This window comes from Polyodon spathula, chromosome 21 (genome assembly GCF_017654505.1).
Source record: "Polyodon spathula isolate WHYD16114869_AA chromosome 21, ASM1765450v1, whole genome shotgun sequence".
Taxonomy (NCBI): Eukaryota; Metazoa; Chordata; class Actinopteri; order Acipenseriformes; family Polyodontidae; genus Polyodon; species Polyodon spathula.
The window spans coordinates 18,620,915-18,644,959 of NC_054554.1; the positions used below are offsets into that span (position 1 = coordinate 18,620,915).

Here is a 24,045-nt window from a genome sequence, read left to right on the forward strand (position 1 = left end):
TGCCTTCACTCAGAGAGTTGGTGTTGTACCAGTTACCTGGAGTTTCATCCCCAAATATATTAAAGGAAATAGGTGGAATGACACTCATTTTTGGCAGTGGTTTTGTAACTAGTAACTAGTAAGAATGCAGTGGTGTGTAGTGATTTATTCAGTGTGAAGCGGCTCATTAGTATGCAAGCCATCCTATAAGATATATAAACGCACGGTCATGTGATGCTATTTAACCAATCAAAGGTTGTTATTTTTCCAAGCCGTGTTGTAAATAAATATAAGCACAGAAAAATAATTTCCATTTTAACATTAAATTCTTAAACTGAATGAACATGTTAAAACTTCAATATAAAGCTATACAGATAAATAAAATAAGGAAATGCACTAATAAGTTATAAAACAGTTTAACATTATAGGCACCATTTTTTTTGTGGTTGCTTCTGACGATGGTTCCAGTTAGATTTGTAGCTGGACTGGGGTGTTTACGTTTCAACCTGTGTGGCTTCAATTTTTTTTTTACTCTTACTGGCTGCAAAGACAACAGGGTTAGTCAGAGATTGGATTAATGTTTTGTTGGGCAGGTTTTTATTGTGCAGTTTCCTAGTAATTAGAAACATGTATTCTGGGAGATGTAGTTGTTAGTAGAAGTTTTAGAGGAGGCAGACCAGCTGTGCAGCAAAATTGCTATGCACATTTTTACGCAATTATTTAAAAAAATCACGTATTTGGGATTTTTTAATGACTGCAAGATCTGGAACACCTGTTAATCTTGACTAATTAAATCTAATTAGTTCAATTAAGTAACAGAGATTGGTTGAAATGAAAACCAGCAGCCACAGTAGCTCTCCAGGACTAGGGTTGGAGACCCCTGCTCTAACCATTACTTGAACTGGATTTTTGTAAAATCATGGGATGCAAGTTGCCACTCAGCCTTGGTCTGGTTCTCAACAGAGACAAAAAGCAAAACATAGAAGATGGGTTAGTGAGGTTTACCACCAGTCCTTAAGTAAAAATATCCAGAATAAACGACTGTCCCAATTAACCGAGAGGCATTTAAAAAAGGATCTTAGTCACACATATGTTAATAATTTACAACATACGCAAGACAGAAGTATTTTTTACAGTTTTGTTTTTTCTAAATGAGTCTCCCTCTGCCCTTTCAACTTTGACATGCTTCCAAAGGCTCAGTATCGGGAAGTTGGCCACAAATTTCAAGGTCACAATTCATTTGCCACAGCAGCCTGAAACCACAGGAGACTCCAGCAGCTCCTTCAACAGTTTAAACTTCTGAGCCAGAGGCAAATCAACTAGTTTTTTGCTTCTCAGCCATGACAGATGAGGCAAAAACCACTGGTTTAAGCAATTACGCAAGTCACAGCGTAATCAACTAGTCATTGTACTGCTCTGCAAAGTGATCTCCACTCATCATTTGAAAATACTGTATCCCAATTAAATGAAGTAGCATCCCAATTAAACAACATCAATAGCATTGAGATGAACCGTCTCTCAGAGTTGTGTCCCATTGAAGCAGCAATCCCGATTAGGCGGCGCCGACTGTACTATATGAAAAGGTAAGAGTCAAGTAGAAAAATGTTAAGTTTTTTTATACCACCTTCTGAGTTTTGTGGTGGTGTTTTTATACGTTATTAGGATCCCAAACTGACTCCAACAAAAGTCCTTCGGGGAGCAAAGGGAAGTTTCTGGAATCAGGTGTGGTCCTAATACTGCTTGCACAGGGAATGAGGCAGTTTCACCAAAGGGAAAACCAAGTCTAAAAACAAAATAATCTTCAGGAGACAGATAAAGGGGCATGAAAGAAAGTCTAAATGCCTCTATTACATGCTAATGAGAGTAAAGATTTGTTTTTGTAAAACCTTGTTTATTACCACTTAATACACACAGGTGGTCCAATTGCACTGTAGGTTGAAAAGACATTAAACCAAATCTTTCAGAGAACACAACTGCACACTGTAATAACAGCGCTATTAACAGTGTCTACTGTCATTCTCCTATGCTAGAGTGCAGCACAGGCTTATGACACACAAACCACAGAGAGACTGTACAAGGATAAGGGCAGTGTTAAGAGACCTACATAAAGCAGCTCTGAACAATGTCAGTGTGGAGGGAGGCTGTTCCAGGTGGCAGGAACTCAACTGGCAAATTACAGAAGCGAAAGGTAAGATGTGATGCATTAGGAGACACAATAAAATAAGACGTTTCACCAAAGGCAAGTTCATTAGAATCTAACATCTCTAGATACAGTACTTGCAGATGCCCAAGGACCTTATTTTCCAAAGTTGCCACTTGTTTACTAATTATGTACTCATTAGAGCAAATGTCTCAGTTGTGTAATTTTCAAGTCAGTGTGTGTGTTTCTATTAATGTTCATTTCAAACAATGATACCTTTCATGAGTTTTACATGCTTCGACTTTTGAGTAAACTGTCCGTTTCCTTTTAACAAAAAATACATTTTGCCAAATTTCCTTTCGAAATTTGCAAATTTAATGCAGACAAAGTGTGAGTGACAATGAGACTTGTACAGCAGTGGTCGGCAATTAAATCTGACGGCGGGCCAAATGACTTGCAATACCCCTCATGCACTAAACGGTGGTAAATTAACTGAAATATTAATATAAAAGAACCCATACTGTGCACAAAAAGGAAAGTGTGTCCGCTCTATTCACTAATATAATAAGCACGAATAAGGCGAGCTAAATGATTCACTTGCCAGTCATCATAGCACGTGAAATGCTGCACGCGTTACACACCCTTTATTTTAGTATATGGGCACTCCAAAAGGACAGGTAGTCTGGCTCTCATTTTTATCAGAATGACAGCGACCAAGGAGGCAGCAGCCGGCACCAGCTACATCTTCAGTGGGTCTCCGTAGGATGTGGGGAGGCGTCTGTATCCCCATTGAATTCTGTATCTCCTTAGATTTGACGCCTGCGTGGACCAAGATCGCTATACGTGAACGCTTGATGTTTTTGAACAGTATTTACATGAAATAAAATTAAAATATGTTTTAAAAGGAGGCCGAGTGTACTGTATATCTAGAAAATCAGTGGTCTTAAATGTGCTGTTTTATTTTGCTACAAAATTAGTTTGGTCTTGTTTTCAATATTTGTTGCAAACTGCAGCAAAACTCAATGGCAGTGCTTGAGAGCACAGCGGGACTCGGGCACAGGAATATCGCACATCTATGCTTTGAAAAACTGCATCTGCACAGGCATGGAATCATGTGGGGATACAGAATTCTGCATAACACCGGAACGTCCTGCTTTGAGATGGTCAAAGTGGAGAAACGTAAAATAATTAACTGAAAACAAATATCTGTTTGTTCACCTTTATTCCCCTCTGGTTTGTTTTGAAGGTACCAAAACGTTGGCTAAATATAAATTTCTTTTAAAGGGACTGCAAGTGTGTGGTTTCTTTCTTTTTTTTCTTTTAAGAAACTTGAACCTTCCAGCTGCTTATCCGGCGATTTCAAAGTCACAACATGACAACAGTAAAACGTCATAATGGAAAAAAATATAGTACATCGTGGGATTTTATACAGCACTGTCTATTCCTGCAAGGCATCTTGCATTGCGAAAGCAACACGTTTGGAATCGGAATAAAGGAAATGATTATGTGATACAGTTCACATGCAGTCATCTTTTGGTAAGTTACATTTTCAGAATCATATCATTATGTACAGTATTACAACACATTATGTTAAAATATTGCCTTTAATCCACAAAACCAATAAAAATACATCCAATGTAGCCTTTATTTGACATTTTATTTGTAGTGTTCTGTGGACACGGGCAAACATTTATCCTGGAAAAAATTAAAATTAAATACAGTACCTGAAAGCAGATATACACATATATCATGTTTCTCACACAGCACTGCTTGTGGTCTGCTCTTTTTATATTGTGACTTAGACAGACACCACCTGGTTTCAATAAGCGGTAAAATTAACACGCGCTGAGACACGTTAGCAAAGTTAGCACCTTTAAGTTTTTTTTTTTATCAAGTCCCTCCCTCACGGTATTAGGGGAAGAATTTTAATACATTTCCGTGGATTACCATTATTAATTGTATGGAAATGACTCGCACACAGTATCTTCTTCCACGCAATTCATTTAGCATGCAAAGTCATTTGCCGCTGGTTAGTTAATATAGCAGGTGTACAAAGCACACAAAACACAAGCTGTTTAGTGCATGAGGCCCCTGGTGATCTAAAGCTGATCGCAGAACGAAAATGCCATTTTTCTCATTTGTTTAATGTTATTCTGCGTTCCTGTCTTAGGAAAGTGCCATTTCTCATTGAATTTGTCATAACGCAATAAAAAAATATATATATGTATGCTATTTTTGAATTGCGTTTTATGTTATTCCGCGTTCCTATTATATGAGGATTCCAGTACCATAGCCAGGCATAACTGTATCATCACAAGGTACTGTACTTTGAAATCGATATTGCAAAACACTTCATATTCTGCTTACTTGCAAGAAATATATGAAGGGCACACTGATAATCCCCATGACAGCAGTAATATTAAAATTAAGTTCTGCTCTTGCTCAGCCCTTGATACAGTTCTGTCAGGAGACACCCACGGGCCACATGACACCTGTCCACAGGCTGGATTAGGCCCGCGGGCAGCCATTTGCTGACGACTGGTGTTCCTGCCTGTACACAAGAGCTTCCCTGACAACTCTGCAAATTGACCCAAGTGGAAATCAAACCAAGGCTTCTAAAAGGAAAAAGACGACTTTCCCCACAGTCTATACCACTTAGCAGCTTAGGCCCCTAGACTGTGAAACTCCTAAATAACCATCGTTGTATTTGAATTGGAACACTTTGTTCTACAGTACATGCTGCCTCTTGCATTAAAGTATATAAATAAAAGCAGCTTATTAGGGCAGCAGGTTTGTGACTCCACAGCGATTATCATTAACACTGTTTATAAACACGACTAGTGACAACATGCCAGTGTGTCACAATCCAGCTCCAAACATTTCTCAGACTGAGACAGGGAAGGTGGATCTGGCTTTCACAGCTCAGAGAATTATCCCCAGACCACATCCAAGTCTCTTGCTATGCTTGTACTTTAGGGTCACATTTGTATTTGCTGCTATTGACAGCAATGTAACGTCACCTTCAATATTACGCACATCCCTTCAGAATTGTCTCACTCGTATGGAATCCACCACTTACACCATCCAGGGTTATTGCAGGCAGCAGTTTATATCGAATAGATAGCGTTTGTCGTTAACATTGATTCCAATAACAATGGCATCGTTCATACCATGGTAAGCACACCATATATTTTCGGGCAAACACAGCAGTTTGGATATCGTGATGTGCCATTCACATAGATTTAACAAAAGCACTGTTTATACTGTAGTAAATCGCTCACTAATCCACCAATCAGCTATTTTCACCTTATTACCTTGCCATTCACATAGATGTCAATACAAAAGGCAGCACTTTACCGTAGTACAAGCTTAACAGATCGATCAATCAGCTGTTTGCACCTCGTTGCTGAGAGTACCCCTGTAGTGTACCTTGGCTATTTAATCCCTGTACACAGGGTCGGGTTTACAGTTTGAGAAAACAGCACTGACTGAAACAGCAAGCATGGCTGGAAAGAGAAATGAAATGAGCATGAGCACAAAAATTCAGTGTGCAAATAAAGTTTCTTTGTTAGAAGCTGTGAACTTGCTAAAGCATGATTGGAGCTCTGTCAGTCAGCAAACAATGCAACGTTGTTTCAAAAAAGTTGGGTTTTCTGCAGTTGAGGAGGAGAGGGCTGACAAAAATACAACCGAAACTAAATCTCTGTCAACATCAGAGGGGATGTCAGAAGAAGAATTCTCAGCTGTATTACCTTGGTGACCAGGGTGCTCTGCCTGAAACAGACACTGATGACTTAAACATATGTGCTGCGCTTTTAACACTGCAGTGTGCTATCGAGCAGCATCTGGATATTGAGAAAGATTTTTCGGGAAACTGTCAGTCACGTACCTGAAAACACAAGACAGCTGAGCTGCGTTTCCAAAATCGGTTGTTTAGTTTACCATTATAGCTGTGTACTCAGCTTCCTTCCTGTACTTCTGCATCTAGTAGAACCTGAGGCAGCAAGAGATGAAGCCATTCGAAATCTTGTTACAGGTACCCGAGAATGCTGTTGCTATTGACAAGGGATTGCTTAACATGCTGTTGTAGTCAGAAATCAGAGAAAGTAATTCCACATAATTACCTCCATTTGAGGAATTGGTACCTTCATCGTGCCCTCTGAATGACAGTTCTTGCTTGTGAACGTAAGCAACAGAACCAATCCAGCATTTAAGAACCTCACGGTTTTTTCTTACTTGCTCATTGTGATGTATTGCATCCTTACGTTTCTGCTCATCCAGTTGAACATCAACCCGGGTTTCTCCAAAACCGTGGCTCGCAAGTGACTTTGGCAACACTCATGTTTTTGTGCTGACTTCGTTAGACATCCTAGATTGCTGTAGCCAGTGCTGTTCCAGATCGCCTTTTCTGTACCGAACAAAACACAGTTCCAGCAGCATACTTTTTTTAATTGACATCTACTGGTAAGCCAGGATACCTTTCATAATTTGAATGTTGGGGGCGAGTATATCCCTTCCCTTCCCGTATCAGTTCAGGTATTTGTGGTGTATTCCTCAATTTTCTTTCATTCTTTATTTATTTATTTAAAGAATGTCTGCTGTCTTATGACTTTTTTTCATAATTTGTAAAAAGCAATTTGAAATATTACTTTGAAGTTCTCAATAATAAGCAATATCACGCAAAATGCAGTTATTGTTACACCTTTACCCAAGCAGCTGTAAAGCCAGGTCAGATCTTTGACTTTCTCATTGGTTAAACTCTCAGTTATGTCCCTCCTCTGCTCACTCATGACTGGACACCTGCATAAAGGGGCAGATCTTTCACTCTCCCATTGGGTAAACCTACTAAAGACCTTGTCCTGCCTCCGCTCACTTACGATTGGACTGCCACAGATCTTCTATTGGTTGATTTTATTTAATATACAAAATACAATTCAGCACGATTATTGTAAAAAAAAAAAAATTAAGCAACTCTTCAATTGATTAATCGGTCCGATTAATCTGTTAATCGGAGCAGCCCTGGTTTTAATTTTAAAAAATGTATTAGATATAGAACAGGAACATTAAAAATATCCATTATCACATCATAGCACTAAAACCCACTGGAAATTACTGAATGACAACAAAAATAAATTGCCAAAGATTACAACTTAACTTTAGGAGTATATACACAAACTCATAAGCCAATAAGAAAGACAAAGTACAGAACAATGAGGTAAACCGTCGCTCATATTTTACCAGGCACTGCAGCTTTAAATGAAAGATTAGCAAATCGTAAAAAAATTGTTTACTCACTGTTGCGATTGGTTTTGATCTTTGCCAGAAGCTTTTGTGCAGTCTGCATGTCCCCATGCTTCACTGCTTGGAAGAGCTCCTGTTCTTTTCCCATGGTTACAATCCACACTGTCCTTGTGATTAGCAGTACCACAATAATCCGTCAGAGTGCCATGGGGACTGCCAGAATTATCAAATCACGCACTAACTGCAACCAAATAAACATCCAAGAAATGTGCAGTATGCGAGACTAAACTGAAATTCTAATTTTTCAATTGAAAACAATGCTTTGAATGCTCCAAAAGAATAGTGTACATTAATGAGGGCCAGTTTTAAGGATACTGCCCAGGTTTATCTCCGGAGCGAATCCATGTGTTTCAGTGGCTAATTCCTGGAGATCCACAACTGAAGACACAAACAGCATGTAGTCTGCAGAAAAAAAATGCAACAAAAAACCCATGAGACATTTGGGAAAACCAAAGCATGCAGCAAAACTACTAGACTTGCAGGTGTTAAGATGCTTGACGTGTTTAAATAGGATGTGTCATTAATCAAAGTGTTTTACTGATCGAAACACTATACAGTAGAGGTGCCACACCTTTTTGCTGGGGTTTTGACCAGGCGAATTGAAAGAGTTTAAAGCTGTTCTTTGAACTTTACAGTGCACTTGGGTTCTGTAATTGTATTATTTAGTGGTTCTAATTTTGTAAAATGATTATTGAGTGTTTTAATAGTTAAGGGTGGAACTATATTAATTCATTGATAACGTTAGGTTATTACCATAACCCCGGTTAACCCTGAAAAGAATGACAACCATTACCGAATAGGAAGAGCCTCTCTGACCCGTCAATCACTGAGCATCTATAAAAAAGCTGCGCTATTAGGGCCCTGCTGTGAGGAGGAAAGCCCATCCCACCTCCTGCTGACGAGGGATGTCCTCACAGTAGCATATCGCCATTTTCGAAATCGAAGGTCAGCTGGGGAAATGACCTTGAAGGGTAATGGTTGTCATTCTTTTCAGGGAACCAGGGTTATTGTAATAGCCTAACGTTCCCTTTCAAGTGGAATGACAACCATTACTGAATATATCTGTACCAAAGCTGTCGTGGCTCCAGATTACCGATAGTACAGCCCCACGACGATAGCCTCACAGCCATCATGACGCCTAAGGGCATGCCGCCTGCAACACCCTAGAGCCCAGGGAGGACCTCGCTCGGTTTGCAACATCAAGGTGGTAAAAACACATAAATGTCTGACTACCTGTCCATGTAGCAGAACTGCAAAGCTCATCCAAGGAGGTGCCATGAAAGAGAGCCCATGAAGTCGCTTGGCCCCTGGTAGAATGGGCCGTAATGTCCACTGGGATGGGGGAGTCCATCTGTTCATACGCCAAGCATATGGCATCTGCCACCCAGTGTGCTAGACATTGCTTCGGCAGCGCTTGACCTCTAGAGCAGGACCCATAGCAGACAAACAGCTGGCTGGACTGTCTCCTGGACGCTGTCCTATCCAGGGAACAACGCAGAGCACGGACCGGGCAAAGCGTGTGCTGTCTGCGATCCTCCTCTAACTCATGCGGGGGGAGGTCTGAAAGATATTGCTGAAAGATATTGCTGCCAGGTATACCTTCAGTGTAGATGCACAGCAATGCACCAGTTTTGGAAAACCTTCCATTTATACGAATACTGGGCTCTGGTGCTAGGCGCCCTAGCAGACTGTAGTGTCTCTACAACTGCGTCTGGCAAACCTCGTCTGGATAGACGGCTCCATTCAAAGGCCAAACCCAGAGTTGCAGCTGGACTGTGTTCGGGTGCCATAATAATCCCTCCGCTTGGCTCAGGATGTCCTTGCGGAGCAGGAGCTGCCTCGGTTGGTCCCAGAACATGTTGGAGAGAAGAGCAAACCAGGGGCGCCTCGGCCATCTGGGTGCAATCAGCAAAACCTGGGCTCTCTCCACCCTGATCCTCTCTAGTGTCAGGGGTAATAGCGGTAGCGGACAGAATGCATACAAGAGCCCCTGTGACCAGGGGTGAGCTAGAGCGTCTACTCCCAGAGGACCCCCTTCTCCCTCCATAGAGAACCATAGGGGGAAATGAGTGGACTGAGGGTGCAGTCTCCACTCAGAGCTGTCTGAAGCTCCTCTGGACAGGAGGTCTGCTGCTCTGTTGTCCACACCGGGGAGATGAACCGCCCTGATGGAACACAAGTTTCTGTGCATCCAAGACTGTGCACTGCATGGTGAAGGCCAGATGAGCACAGGCCGCCTTGGTGGTTTAAGTAGGCTACCACTGTCGTGTTGTCCGTCCAGACCAGAACGTGTTTGTGCACTAACTGCTGGAGAAATTGAGATAGCACCAGGGCTACTGCTTGCAGTTCTTGGGCATTTATATGCGCTTGCTGTCAAGGTCCCTTCCACTGACCTCGTATTCCCCTCCCATTCCAGACTGCTTCACAGCCCAGGCTGGAGGCGTCTGTAGTGACCACTTCCCTTCTGTGAGGGGAGCCGAGGGGAGATCCGAGGCGCAGATTGCCAGGGTGCGAGTGTCCTGCATTGTCTGGGTTTAACTTGAGCGTATTCACCCAAGCTTGAAGCGGGCACTTTCTCAGCAGCCCCAGGGGAAGGATTCTCCAGGCGGCTGCCATCAGCCCCAACAACCTTTGAAATGTTCTGACCTTTAGAAGAGCATCCTCCCTGAACTGGGAGAGCATGACTTCCAACGACCGAATCCTGTCTTCCGACAGTGAGGTAAGCATGCTCAGAGTTCAATTTGATTCCCAGGAACACTGTACTGAGATGGTATGAAGTTGCTCTTCTGTTGATGTATGGATGATCACATGATCTATGACCTGTCTGGTGTGCGCCTTGACGCGTGCTTTGGAAGGCGCGCAAACTAGCCAATCGTCCAGGTCGTTTCAGATCCCAATACCCCGCAGCCTGAGTGGAGCCAGTGCTGCGCCCATGCACTTGGAAAATGTGTGGGGCACCAGCGAAAGGCCAAACGGCAGAACGCAGAATTCATATGCGCTGCCTTGAAAGGCGAAGCATAGATATTTTCTGTGCGCGGGACGGATCGGTACATGGAAGTGGCGTCTTGCAGGTCGATCGATGTGGATACGCTGTGCGGTCGACATGTTGAACTTCCTTTGTTTGAGGAACATGCTAATGACCCAGAGTGCATCGCTTGGGTTTACCAAGAACACAGCGTGCTTTTGTTGAAGATTGGCGATCTCCTGTTCGAGGAGAATCGCGCACGCTGGTTCGACGGTGGTGAAGAGCACACCCTTGAAGAGTGGAGGGCCTAAGCTGAATTGCAGAGCGTAACCGTGTCTCATAGTTGATAGCACAGACTCCTGGTTGCAGCCTTGCCATGGGTCATGTCCAGTGGTAAGTCCGGTTGTGAGGGGGGAAGGTGGTAGCCGGAGCCCCTCAGGGGCGGTCTCCCTTGGGCCTGGGAGAGGGCACATATTTTTAGGCCACAGCCTCATTCTCCAGCCAGAGAAAGTTACCCCTGGTTGGTGGTGGTCCCTTGCTTTCGGCTTTTCCTCTGCCTGCTTGTTTGGCCTGGGTTGGTGGGCACGTTCAGGCCCAGCTGCCCCAGCAGACTGGGAAGGCCACCTAGGGTGCTGGCAATAGGCAGGAAGGGCTGAAAACTTTGAAGCGACCTCCGTGGCCTTGTGGGACCTCTCAAGGCTCACATCAACAGTCGTTCCGAATGTCTGCCTCGCAGAGAGGAAGGGCATGTTGTGGGTGCCCTCTCTGTTTAAGGAATCAATTCCCCATTCCCTCCTGCTCCACAGACCAGAGAACATCCATGGCAGCCGCAGCGCACTGCATCAAGGCACAGAACTCCTCCATCTGAGAGGTACGCGGGAAGGACTGTATGGAGCCCCCCGTTGTGGCCTGCCCAAGCGATGTGGCTTGACCTTGAAGCCGTGACTGAAAGCTCGTCAGGGCTTGGGGGTCTAGGTGGGGCCAGAGACGGACAGAGGGAGTGGGAGAGCTGGGGCTGCCCGGTAGCAGGGGGCAGTCTCCCCAGAGCCTGCAGCAAGGTATCCAGCATGGCCTGCTGGGCTCTCACGGCCTGAGCCAGCTCCTCAAAGCGCCGCTCCGCAGAGCTCTGGCGTTTCTCTGGAGACGGAGAAGGGGAGTGCCTGCATCTACGAGGGGAAGGGGAGCGGTACCTCCACGGCGATCGCCTAACTCCCGGTCAGCGCCCTCTTGAGCGGTGCTGCCTCGGCGGTATCCACTGCGATTCCGCAAAGGGGCGCTTACGCCTCCGCACTGGTGGTGGGGTCGGGGAGGGTGAACCAGGGGTATGGGGGAGTTCCCTAGACACTACAGTAGGCAGGGTTCCAGAGGTCCTTTGAGAAGGACCCTGGACAACAGATTGCATTCTTCCCTGCCCCAAGGAATGGGAAACCGCTGGGGAGAGGGCTGCCCTTCTGCGCTTGGTTCTGTTAGGAGAACCGTTGACAAGGGTAGCAGTCCGACTGTCCTGCCAGTGCCCTGGCTGCGTGGTCTGGTTCCAAACACCGGACACAGGTAGTGTGCCCATCCTCCCTTGGGAGCTTAGCTACACACTGGTCACACTGGTGAAAACCAGCTGAGGAACCTATTGGCGGGGGTACCTTGGTGGTCACGTCTCCTGGCGTGCGGGCTTCAGTGCCGAGCTGTCGGCGGCGAGCAATCGGTGTCGGTGCCAGCGCCGAGGTGGACGCACCAATCAGGAGCAAGGCGAGTGCGGTCGGTTTCGAGCTGTTGTAACCAAGTAAATCGGCATTGCATGCCGAGGAGGAGCGTGGTAAGCGCTAAGAGAGCCCAAGGCTGAGAAGGGTGCGTAGGCCCGAGCTGGATGGTAGCTGAAGCCGAGCCAATCGGTGTCGGGGACGGCACCGCGTGACAGCGGGGTCACTCTACAGCAGCTGCCACAATAGCTCACGAGACTCAGAAAGTAAGGACTACACAAGGTAATAAAAGAGAATAAAAGCTTAGAGCCAATCTCCGTAGACGGGTCGAAACCATTTCAGTAGAGTCTACTGAAACGAGACTAAGGCAACTAGCAATCTCACAAATACTTGTAATATTGTAGCTTACCGTAACAAATCCAATTTGCAGGTTTAAACGGTACAAAGGAGCCAATTTCCAGCACAGAGCACAAAGCAATCTAGGTTTTTGTCTCAGTGAAGTGAGAGAGAAAATATGTCATATGCTACTGTGAGGACATCCCTCTTCAGCAGGTGGTGGCAGGGACTTCCCCCTCACAGCAGGGCCCTGATAGGGCAGCTTTTTTATATATGCTCAGTGATTGACGGGGTCAGAGAGGCTCTTCCCATTCGGTAATGGTTATCATTCCACTTGAAAGGGAACCATGCTATTTCAGACCCTTACTGTACCAAGTTAGTGTTTGGGGAGGGAGGGGGCTAGAGAGTATCCTTGGGCACTCATTGAAAGCACAACTTAAATGTAGTTCTATTCCCAAAACATTCAACAGAATACATTTACAATTTTCTCAAGAGGTTTATCCATGCAAGAAATCTGTTCCATTTACTGGCCAATGCTAGTTTCCCAAACTACACCGACAGCAGTCTAACTGAACACTGTAATTATCCAGTTGGATCACACAATTTGTAAGAGGAGATGGCAGCTGTGATGTCAATGTCTTAATTTTCAAATATTTCTCAACATCAAGGAGCAAGGAAATAAACAAACATAGGTTGTTCCTCAGCTCCATCCAAAAAGAGAGCATAGCACAGCCCTTGACAGTACAGCAGCATAGCAACACCTCCTAAGAGAACACTTTGGCTAAGGGAACACCCTTGTGGTGAAACAGAATTTTCCCATTGTTAATGCTCCACCTAACAGAACAGGAACTTCACTTAAAAGAACACCTTTTTGGCACCGATCGCAATTCGTTGCAAACCAATTCAAAACTGATACTGTTTTGTAACCCAATAACTCATCATCAGATTCCAATGCTTTATTCAGTCTTTTCAAATCTGTCTTGTCCTTGTGAGAGTAATCCAGAGCTGCTGCTGCATGTTTTAATGTGTGTAGGCTTGTTTTGTTAATTTAGTCTGTCAGTTAGTTTGTTAATAATTATAGTTTATTAACATACGCTTGCCTATTGCTTTTTTCTTATTTTGTTAATTTCATACGTTGATGCACGTGTGTCATGACATATGTATCATATCATGATTGGTCTTGGCATTTTATGTCTGGAGGTCAACTCTGTCTCAGAGAACACTTCGGCTAAGAGACACTTTCCTTGCTTCCCGAGGTGTGTTCTGTATTAGAAACCATGTGAACTTTAAAAAAAAAAAAAAGATCACATTCAAAAATGGTCTTACCTTATAAGGCCATGTTGGAAATATTATTTCAAGATGGTTCTTTTAGTGGTGTTAATAATATGGAGTTAAGTTACAAGTTTAAAATTGTACTTGTGTTCTACCATCTTCAAAGGGGTGAGTATTAGATGCGCAGCAGCTTTAAGATAAACAGGTGAAACTTGTTTGTAACTGTTTATCAGCCTCCAGCCTCTAAAGGAATACAGACCTTTTGAGAATTTGTTTGCCTCTCTTCTAAGCTAAGTCAAGCTGACAGATGTTTCAGCTATTGCCTCCTTAAGCGTAAAAGAGCCGAGTCTTAGGCATAAAATTACACCACTCCACCGATCAAACCCTGCTAGTCCAAACCAACCTATAAAGCAGAACCTTTTCACCAGAATTAAATGCATGCTGATAGCACCAGTGGAAAACCATCTGCAATAAGGAGGCAATACTGGAATCATTTGCAGGTGTCTGTATTTTTACCATAGGGCTTTTAACTGCTTTGTGAGTAAATCTAAAACATACTACAATTAAAAGACCAGAAAATGCCAAACAAATCTCTTATCTAAACAACGTCTAGCGACCAAAATGCTACTGTAGCCTAACTCACTGACATTATGATCGTTTTTTAAGTGTCATTTAAGGTTAGTTGATCCTTTTAAAATACTTCAGAACTCAGTCATTTTTGGCTTCTACACCTTAAAATGAACTGCGTGAGCTTTGCTCCTACTACTATTTTCTGTAGCAGCGGGATAAAAAAAAAAAAAAAAAAAAAAAAACCCTATTGTGTTCTACACATGTAATATGCATGCTTATAGTCACATCAGAAATGCTATTGGATACAGAAACCAAATAACTCTGCTCTAAACTATCAATACGCGCTGTAATATACGTCATGTACAATAAGACATTTCAAAACCAGTGCTAAAAAATAAACACCTGCCCGAGATCCACCCTATGATATCCTGAGAAAAGCCCCGAGTGGTGAAAAGTGCTTGGTGGTGCTTAAACGATGCCACTACAAGTGGCCATTCGCCTTTCTTTCCGTAGGTACCCAAGTACTTGTCTTCCTAGACACTTATTATTTAAAAGTATATATGTCAACTGTACGTTGTGTAAATGTTAGTTTGTTTTTTTATTATTATTTAAATGGGGAACTTCCTAAAATATAAGTTTAATAAATAAAAATGTTTGTTTTGTCCTGTGTCCTGTACAGTAATGACATTGAAAATGTGACATTGACCAAATATGTTAACTAACCTAGCTTTTTTTTTTTAAAAGTTACTACTTACGTAACTATAATAAAAACGTATAAATAAATAAATAAATAAATAACACACACACACACACACACACACACACACACACACAACCGTTCAATTAACTGGATCTGATACGTCACGAACGGAACAGAGGAACCCTACTGTTTGAAAAGCTCTAATAAGAAGTGAACAAAAACTTGAACAGAATCGAAGCAATACGTACCTGCAACGTGCGCCTTCAATTAAACACGTCTTAAACTGTAATCTAAGGCAAATACAGACTGTACAAAAAGTGTAGGTAGAGGGCTGTAGTGCCTTGTAGTTAAATTTTACGTTAACGTAAAACAACCACAAACAGATCTGTTAAAGTTAAAATCCGATCCTCACAGGTATTACCGGACAAAATTACAAATCCCTTGTATTTTGTTTCAGGATCTCAATATTAATTACCCCGTTGTTTTAAATGTTCAGTAGATGAGTTTAACTCTTCGGTGCCCGATAATGACACTTCCCTCTGTTCGTTGTTGGACACCCCAAACTCCAGTTGCCAGCTGATCACTGTTACCTCACAAGTCTCTCTCGCTGCCTGAAAGGAAAGCCACTCCCACCAGACGTTCTCTCTTGGGCGACTCCACCCATTTTAAGGAAGACCCGTGGTGTTACGTTCATCCTGGCCACCTGCCTGCTTTTTCGCAATGCCGTGGTAAGTTTTGTGATTTCTGTAATGGCATTGTTTGTTGCTAATTTCATTAAAGGATAAAATGCATACAAGCCAACAGCCTATTTCAGACTTAAACTTAGGAAATATAAACAGCATGAAGTGTATTGCTTAGTAATATTTGATAACGTACTTTCCTCTTAATTGGTGCACTTTTTATTTATTTTTATTTTGGTGCTTGAAAGGTGAGGGACAGTGGTACCTGCTACATATAGTAAGGCACCATGCGTGCTTCCCCTCACAATGTGTGTGAGAGAGAGAGAGGGAGCACCTCAGTCCTGACCTGAACACCCCCTCCCTGCCATTCAGTCCCTGGCCTCTCTCAAGGCTGACTGACAATTGTGTGAAATTGTTTTGGGTTGTCTATCATTCATTTCACTTGGACCGACCTGATCCAGATTTGAACTCAGGTCTCCTGAGATAAAAGGCATGAGTCTAGTAAATTAGCCTGCCGCTCCACCTAGCCTCCTCACACCCCTAGAACATGTTTGTGTAACAGTACAAAGTTATTCCCTGCTGTACTCAATCGAAACTACAGGAAAAATATGAGTGCTGGAGCACAAACAGATCCAATTGCAGGCAAGTTGTTTAATAACTGTGTAGAAACACACAATCCAATTGTGTGATCCTTGTAGCCATTCATTGCACATTTATAATGCCAAACATAAAAACAACAAGTTTCATTAAATGTGCATGGAAATTGAAAATACACCTCAGTGCTTTGTTTTTTTTTTAATAGACCTATTCTTTGGCAAACAGATTCATGTTTATATTAAGAAATGGATCAGTTAAATTCGCACAATCTATAATAAAGAAGCGCAGGCAAATTGGGCCATTCTGTTCAATGAGATTCTGTTCAATGAGATTCTGTTGAATGAGTTTCTGTTCAATGAGAAGGCTTTTTGATTGGCTTTCCTCGCATTTCCAAATGCTTGCCTGGAATACCAGCTGATGGTGATTCTCAAAGCTTTTAAATTCAAATTATTGTAGCACATTTACATTCTGAATGAAAAAAAAACATACAAATCTAAAATGAATAATAACTTCAGACTTTTTGCAAGCCCCTACAATTACAAGTCTGCGTTGTTTATTTCTGGTTTGGTATCTGTACTGGTGCATTCTTCCATTATGAAGACATGGTGTTGATGGCGATTTGGAGCAAAGAACCCGTGAGAGTCAAACCCTGTTTGTTAGGCCACTGTGACAAATGTGAGTGGTGTAGTGAATACAAAGACAGTCCAGACAGTGAGTTTCTCCCAAAAACGTCTGTATTTTTAATAAACAACACAAAAAAGAGCCGCCCCTCTACCAGCAATGGTATCGGGGGGGGGGGGGGGGGGGGTACACGGTGAGCGTTCACACTCCAAAACAAAAAAACAACAATTGCATTCCCACGTCCGGTGCATGAAAGTGTGCTCTTCGAAATCGGGTCCATGGTGTGTGCTGATGAGGTGTGGTGAGGGAAGTGCTCAGTGCGGTGTGGACTGGCTCCATGGCTGCAGCCCCTTGCTCTCACTGCTCCTCTGCAACAACAAAACAAACACATAACACCGAAAACAACAAACACAGCTCCGGCCATCAGTTTTACTTTTCAGCGCAAGGCAGCATACTGACGTAGCTGCTTCCCCTTTGTACCCATACACTCCTCCCTGCAAACAACCCGTCGCCATGATTTCTCCAATAGAGGGCAATCCCACAGCTGTTTGCAATGGAGCCATTCCAGGTTCTTGCAACTACACGCCCCTCCTAATATGGTCACCTTCCGGTTTCCACCTACCATCCATCTAGGAGGCAACATACCACCATCTTTACACAACGTCCTTTCTCGTTGGGAGGGAGATTTACAACATCGATCCTTTATCACATCTCACCCCCTCAGAGTGATGACGAAGGAACACTCGGCCAACTCTACATTCCCCAATGGGTCCCCTTCCCTTGAAAAAAAAACTGCATTTTGATGCTCCTTACCCGTGCGATGCTTCACATTGTAGTGGAAGGGTTGCAGCCCCAGATACCATGAGTTATTCTGGCGTTATTGTCCTTCATCTTGTGTAACCACCTTAAAGGAGCATGAGTAGTTAATCTCCTTAGGAGCCATTTTTTGCACAAATAAATGATAGGGTGTTCTACCCCATCAACTTGCTGGGACAGGCCTGCCCCCAGACCAGTGTGGGAGGCATCGGTCTGAAGGATGAACTCTTTGCTGAAATCTGGTGAAATCAGAGCAGGAGCTTGACAGAGTTGCTTCTTAATCATATCAAATGCCTCTGGACGCTGCCCTGTCCATTTAACTAATTTTGGAGCAGCCTTTCGGGTGAGCTCAGCCAGGGGGTTGACTATGGTGGCATACTCAGGGATAAAATGGCGATAAAAGCTGGCTAACCCCAGTAGTGATCTCACCTGTGACTTGGTTCTCAGGATTGCCGTCTCCACCAGCGCCTGGATTTTGGAGGCGATCGGCTTTACCCGGCCATTACCCATAATGTAGCCAAGATATTGGGTCTGTTGTTTGCCAAATGCACACTCGCCCAGCTTGGCTGTTACCTCTGCCTCCCTTAGGCACTGTAGGATGGCTGAAAGCCTAATAATATGCTCCTCCCAGGTGGAGCTAAAAATCACCACATCATCAATGTATGTGGCTGCGTAGTGATGATGGGGAGCCAAGACCTGATCCATCAATCTCTGAAAGGTGGCGGGGGCTCCATGCAACCCAAAGGGCATGGTCCTTAAATGGAACAAGCCATCTGGGGTAGAGAAAGCAGTTTTCTCTCTCGAGCTCTGAGTGAGCAGAATCTACCAGTATTCCTTCGTCCAGGGTTGAGATTAACCATGCCTTACCCAGACGGTCGAGGAGTTCATCCACTCAAGGCATTGGATTGCATCGAACTTGGAGATGGCATTAACCTTTTGAAAGTCCACACAGAACCGAGTGGAGCCATTCTTCTTGCCCAGCATCACGATTGGACTGCACCACTCGCTCTGGGAAGGTTCAATGACTCCAAGGTCGAGCATATCCTCCACCTACTTGCGACCAGGCCCCTGCGACACTCCAGGATCCAGTATGGTCTCTCCCGAATCCTGACACCTGGTGGAGTAATAGTAGCATGTGAAATATCATTGGTTCTGCCAGGCAAGTCAGAAAAAACATCATTAAACCTTTCCACTAGAGTTTGCGTTTCTGATCTGGAAGTAACTATTCCCCCGTCAGAATATTAGTTGTAGCAGGTTTGACAGTGGGACCAAAATCCTCTTCACAACTGTCACCAGCTATAAATAGGGCCTCCCTTTCATTCCCGGGCTTTACCAAATGAACATGATAAATTGTGGTTTTATTTCGGAGATTGGGTTGTCTGTTTTCATAATTTGAATTACCAATTCCCCGTATCACCTCATATGGCCCCTGCCACTTAGCATACAACTTAGGTTCCGATGTGGGAAGTAGCAACAGTACTTTATCACCTGGCCGAAAAGTCAGAATTCGTGCTTGTTTGTTGTACTGCTGCTCCTGGCGATGCTGAGCTAGTTTTAGGTTTTCTTGTGCCAAACGACCAACCAATTCTACGTGGTCTCTTAACATAATTACATACTTGACCATGTTTTTGGAAGTTTTTGTTTGCTCCTCCCACCCTTCTTTTACATGATCAAGGATACCCTGTGGTTGACTCCCATACAGCAGCTCAAAGGGAGAGAACCCGATCGAGCTCTGAGGCACCTCTCTCACTGCAAACATCAGGTAGGGGAGGAGTTTAGCCCAATGTTTCTGCTCTTGGTTGACAGCTTCAGCATCTGTTTTAAAGTCTGATTAGAACGTTCCACCAAACCATCCGTCTGCGGATGAAAATCGGACGTTTGAATGGATTTAATTTGCAAGAATTTATATAATTCTTTTAAACATTGTGACATAAAATTCGTTCCGTGATCAGTGAGGATTTCTTTTGCAATCCCTACTCTCCATATAATATGTAAAAGCTCTCAGGCAATTGCTGCAGCACTAGTGGATCTCAATGGTACTGCCTCTGGATATCTGGTCGCGTAATCCACCATTACTAAAATGTGCATATATCCAGAGTCAGACTGGCTCAATGGACCCACTATGCCCATAGCAATGCGTTCAAAGGGAACTGAGATCAGGGGCAGTAGGACCAGCGGGGCCGGGCGAACCCGCCCCGGCGATACTTGCTGGCATTCCAGACACTCCGCTACATATCGTGTTACCTCACTAAAAACTCCCATCCAATAAAACTGAGCCAATATTCGTTCCCGGGTCTTATCGTTACCTAAATGGCCCGAACAAGGGACATCGTGAGCCAACCGCATGATCTCATGTCGAAAAGACTGGGGAACAAGTAATTGTGTTACAATCTGACTTTTGCTCGTGGCTTGGGATACTCTATACAGTAAGTGCCAGACAATAATGTCGTGAGGATATGTCAGCAGCCGGTTATCCTCTACATCCTTCCCCTCGATAGACCGAACCTGCCACCAGATGTCTGCCAGCGAAGGGTCGTTCTTTTGTTCCAACGCTAGGTCCACATCTCGGTCCCAGAATTTCGGGATATCGAGCAGAACTAAAGTAGCTTCAGCACTGGGGGTCTCAGTAGCCTACCTCCATAGGTCACACTGAGTCTCGATCCCCTTTCCCTTACATTTGACTCATTCTAAAGTTTCCCCAATCAAACCCCAGCCTTGTTTCATTAACGTTCCTTCCCATTTTCCAACCCTTGGTTCTCTTTTTGTTTTTCTTGGGCGAAATTGGGAATGGAACAAATCAGTGTGTAGAGGAAAAATATCCCCAATAGTTTTCCCCAATGCTCCCAAGGTCTTACTGGAGACTGGCTTTACCGTTTTGTTAATCATAGTATCAAAATGTGGCCAGTCACAACCTAAAATAACTGGATATGGCAACTTTTCAGCCACAGCCACGATTATGCGGTGGGTATGACATCCAATCGTCAAATATAATTTAGTGAAGGGGCAGTCCTTGTTATCCCCATGGATACAGGAAATGACCACAACCCCACGTGACCACCAAGGTACCCCCACCAATAGAGCTTTTCTAATTAAAATGTTTGCCCACATCCTGAGTCCACTAATACATGGGTGATCACATCACCAACCCATACATTAACAATACAAGGCCCCTCACAATCATTACCCCTGGACTTACCTGGTGCTGTCAGGACATAATGGAAGGTCACACCACATTCCATTGCCGCTGGGCAATTCCTGGCAAGGTGGCCGACCTCATGGCACCGGTAACAAGTGGGGCGAAAGGGTGTCCATGGAGCTTGTGTGTCCCGCTGCCGGTTCGACAGCGGGGAGGGATGCTCTGCTCTTACCCCTCTGGGGGTCACATTTGATCTCCATTGTGCTGGAGGGAAGCCGCCCAGGGGGTGGCATTGCAGTGCTGGTCTATGGGTAGTGGGGGTGAAGCGTTGTCGTGGTGGTCCCGCCAGTCATGGCTTGTTGGAGGCAGGAGCAGATGTGGCAACCACTAGAGGGGTGGGCAGGGCATCCTCGAACCCTTCAGCCAATCTGACTGCTGCATTTAGTGTAGTGGGACAGTGGCTGCTGACCCAGTTCTGTGTGTCTGGCCCCAGCGCCTTTATGAACTGTTCAATGGCTATCAGTTCCATTATTTTTTCAGCATCGTTGGTGCCGGGGCAGAGCCACAGGGTCACATGGTCCGTGAGTTGTTGTGCCCCGATGTGAGGTTGCAGTCCTGGGGGTCGCTGGTATTCACGGAACCCGCGACGGTGTATTTCCTCCGTGATGTCTAGTTGCTGGAGAATGGCCTGCTTCACCTGGTCATAATTGAGAGCATCTTCATTGGTTAGGGCTTGGTAGGCTGCCTGGGCTCCTCCAATCAAATTGGAGCCCAGCTGGGTAGCCCATCACTCCCGAGGCCACTGTGCTGCAGTTGCCTGCCTCTCAAAGGCTACCAAATAAGCCTTGGGATCATCCTCCAGCGACATTTTTACCACCCTTATCTTTGGAAAGCCAGTTCCTTCCCCCGATTGGCTTCCAAACATGGTGTGTGTCCGCTCCATCATGGTCGCCATCCCCTCCTGGTGTCTTCGCTCCTGTGCCTCCTACATCACTCCCAGTGTGGCCACATCCATCTTGGATCCCTCTTCTGATCACCAACTGTGACAAGTGCGAGTGCAGTGAATACAAAGACAGTCCAGCCAGTGAGTTTCTCCCAAAAACATTTGTGTTTTCAATAAACAACACAAAAAAGAGCCGCCCCTCTACCAGCAATGGTATCAAGGGGTACATGGCGAGCGTTCACACTCCAAAACAAAAAAACAACAACTGTATTCTCATGTCCGGTGCATGAAAGTGTGTTCTTCAAACTCGGGTCCATGGTGTGTGCTGATAAGGTGTGGTGAGGGAAGTGCTCAGTGCATTGTGGGCTGGCTCCATGGCTGCAGCCCCTTCCTCTCACTGCTCCTCTGCAACAACAAAACAAACACGTAACACCGAAAACAACAAACACAGCTCCAGCTGTCAGTTTTACTTTTCAGCGCAAGGCAGCGTACTGACATAGCTGCTTCCCCTTTGTACCCATACACTCCTCCCTGCAAACAACCCGTTACCATGGTCACAGCCACCATAAAATTTTGCTATGTCAAATTTGTACAGTATTTTGGGGGTTTACCACCCTTTTCCCATACCTCAACCTTAAATTTATAGGCTTTACAACATTTACAATACAACATTTTGCTGTAAACTTGTACCCTTTGAAATCCAGTGATGATTCAAACATGTTCACATTAATTTCTGTACAGGTGACAAAACAACATTTTGAAAAATATAATTTTCCAAAACAATTCAGTCTCAGGTACATTAGAAACTGTATTATATTCATAAAAAACATAGACATACCTAAATCACACATCTGGATTAATACAGTTATAAGTAATGTTAATAAATAAACAAACAGATCAATGAATGCAATGACAGCCCACATATTATCTATTCACTACCAACGCAGAGCCACTGAATTGGACATTTAAGCAATAGAGTGTGATGTCTGTCATTGTAAGATATTGTAGTGATAGTGCTTTTAGCCACCCGGGAAGTGAAAATATCCCACAACAACACACCCCCTCAGTGCCATATTGAGATCATACAATAGCTATGAGGTAAATTAAAATGACAAACCACTAACGAACAGAATAAGATCTGTGAAAACATTTTGAGATATTGCCATGGTCATAACATCACACAGCCCATTGAAATGAAGAGGAGGCTGGTTCTTGCAAATGTATTATTGTTGTTATATTACTCCCAATATATATATATATATATATATATATATATATGTGTGTGTGTGTGTGTGTGTGTGTGTATGTGTATGTATATATATATATATATATATATATATATATATATATATATATATATATATTTATCAAACAAAATAGTTTGGGTCCGTGAAACTGGTTTACTTAGGTCCAGATTCCAAGGTTAAAGCCGATTTATTGTTAAAATGACAGTGCCTAACCCACCTCTTAACGGACCAGCTGCTGGAGGAAGAGTTTGGTCCTACGCTATTATTTTCATTCGCGGAGGATTGTACAGGGGTTAAGTGTCCTATTGTTTTGCCATCCCTTTTAACAAACGGCTCCCGCGCATTAAAGAACCTCCCCCTTCCTAACTTAAATCTCAGATAAATTTTGGGTCTCATCAGGCGATAGCGACACTACGTGTAGTGTACCCTGTTCGGCAATGACATCTGACAACTGACGGACTAATTAGTCCCCGCAAATAGTCGTTCACCAGTTCATGGACCAAAACGGTTTGGGCCCCTTGTTTGTCACGGCTCTGATCGCAATCACACAACAGTTTAAGCACAGAAGCGCAACTTACTGACATTGTATATAGAGCGGTGTGCAAATGTATTAGAACAGCTCAAGATTTGCCATGTATGTCCTTTATATACCTACCTTACCAATTTTCGCATAGAAACAATAGGCACTCATGTGAAAAAGTTGACCACTTTGTGCTTTAATTAGGCATCTTAACAACTTCTAAAAAATCTCATGCATTTTATCATATGTCACTATGTGTTCTTTTTCTCTTACTTGTTTTAATTAATTGCATGTGTTGCCTATTAAAGTCATCAATTAAATTAGACAATCACTATTTTGACAGATTTCCAAGATTATTTGTTACAGTTTGATTTCTTATGCTCAACAAATCAGAACTACAGAAGCAATGGGGTGTTGTAATAAATGTGTACACTGCTGATTTTACAGATTACAGGATTTCCATTACATGAGAGTAGATGTTGAACTTCATGCTAATTTGAACACGGCTCTAGCCAAGATAAGTACCAA

At 43.7% G+C, this 24,045-nt stretch overlaps 1 protein-coding gene across 5 annotated transcripts in view; it reads right to left on the reverse strand.

The window, feature by feature from the left end:
* The window catches only part of LOC121296563 (caskin-2-like), a 207,911-nt gene extending 192,336 nt beyond the window's left edge, over positions 1 to 15,575 (reverse strand). For 3 of the 5 annotated variants that reach the window (XM_041222267.1, XM_041222266.1, XM_041222264.1), the window contains exons 1-2: positions 15,206 to 15,575; positions 7,415 to 7,822 (exon numbers count right to left, since the gene is read on the reverse strand). In XM_041222267.1, the coding sequence (XP_041078201.1) occupies positions 7,415 to 7,508 (94 nt within the window). In that variant the 5' untranslated portion in view covers positions 7,509 to 7,822; positions 15,206 to 15,575. The remainder of the gene's footprint in view (positions 1 to 7,414; positions 7,823 to 15,205) is intronic. The other 2 variants (XM_041222265.1, XM_041222268.1) reach the window with 2 other exon arrangements.
* Between the last annotated feature and the right edge of the window lie 8,470 nt (positions 15,576 to 24,045).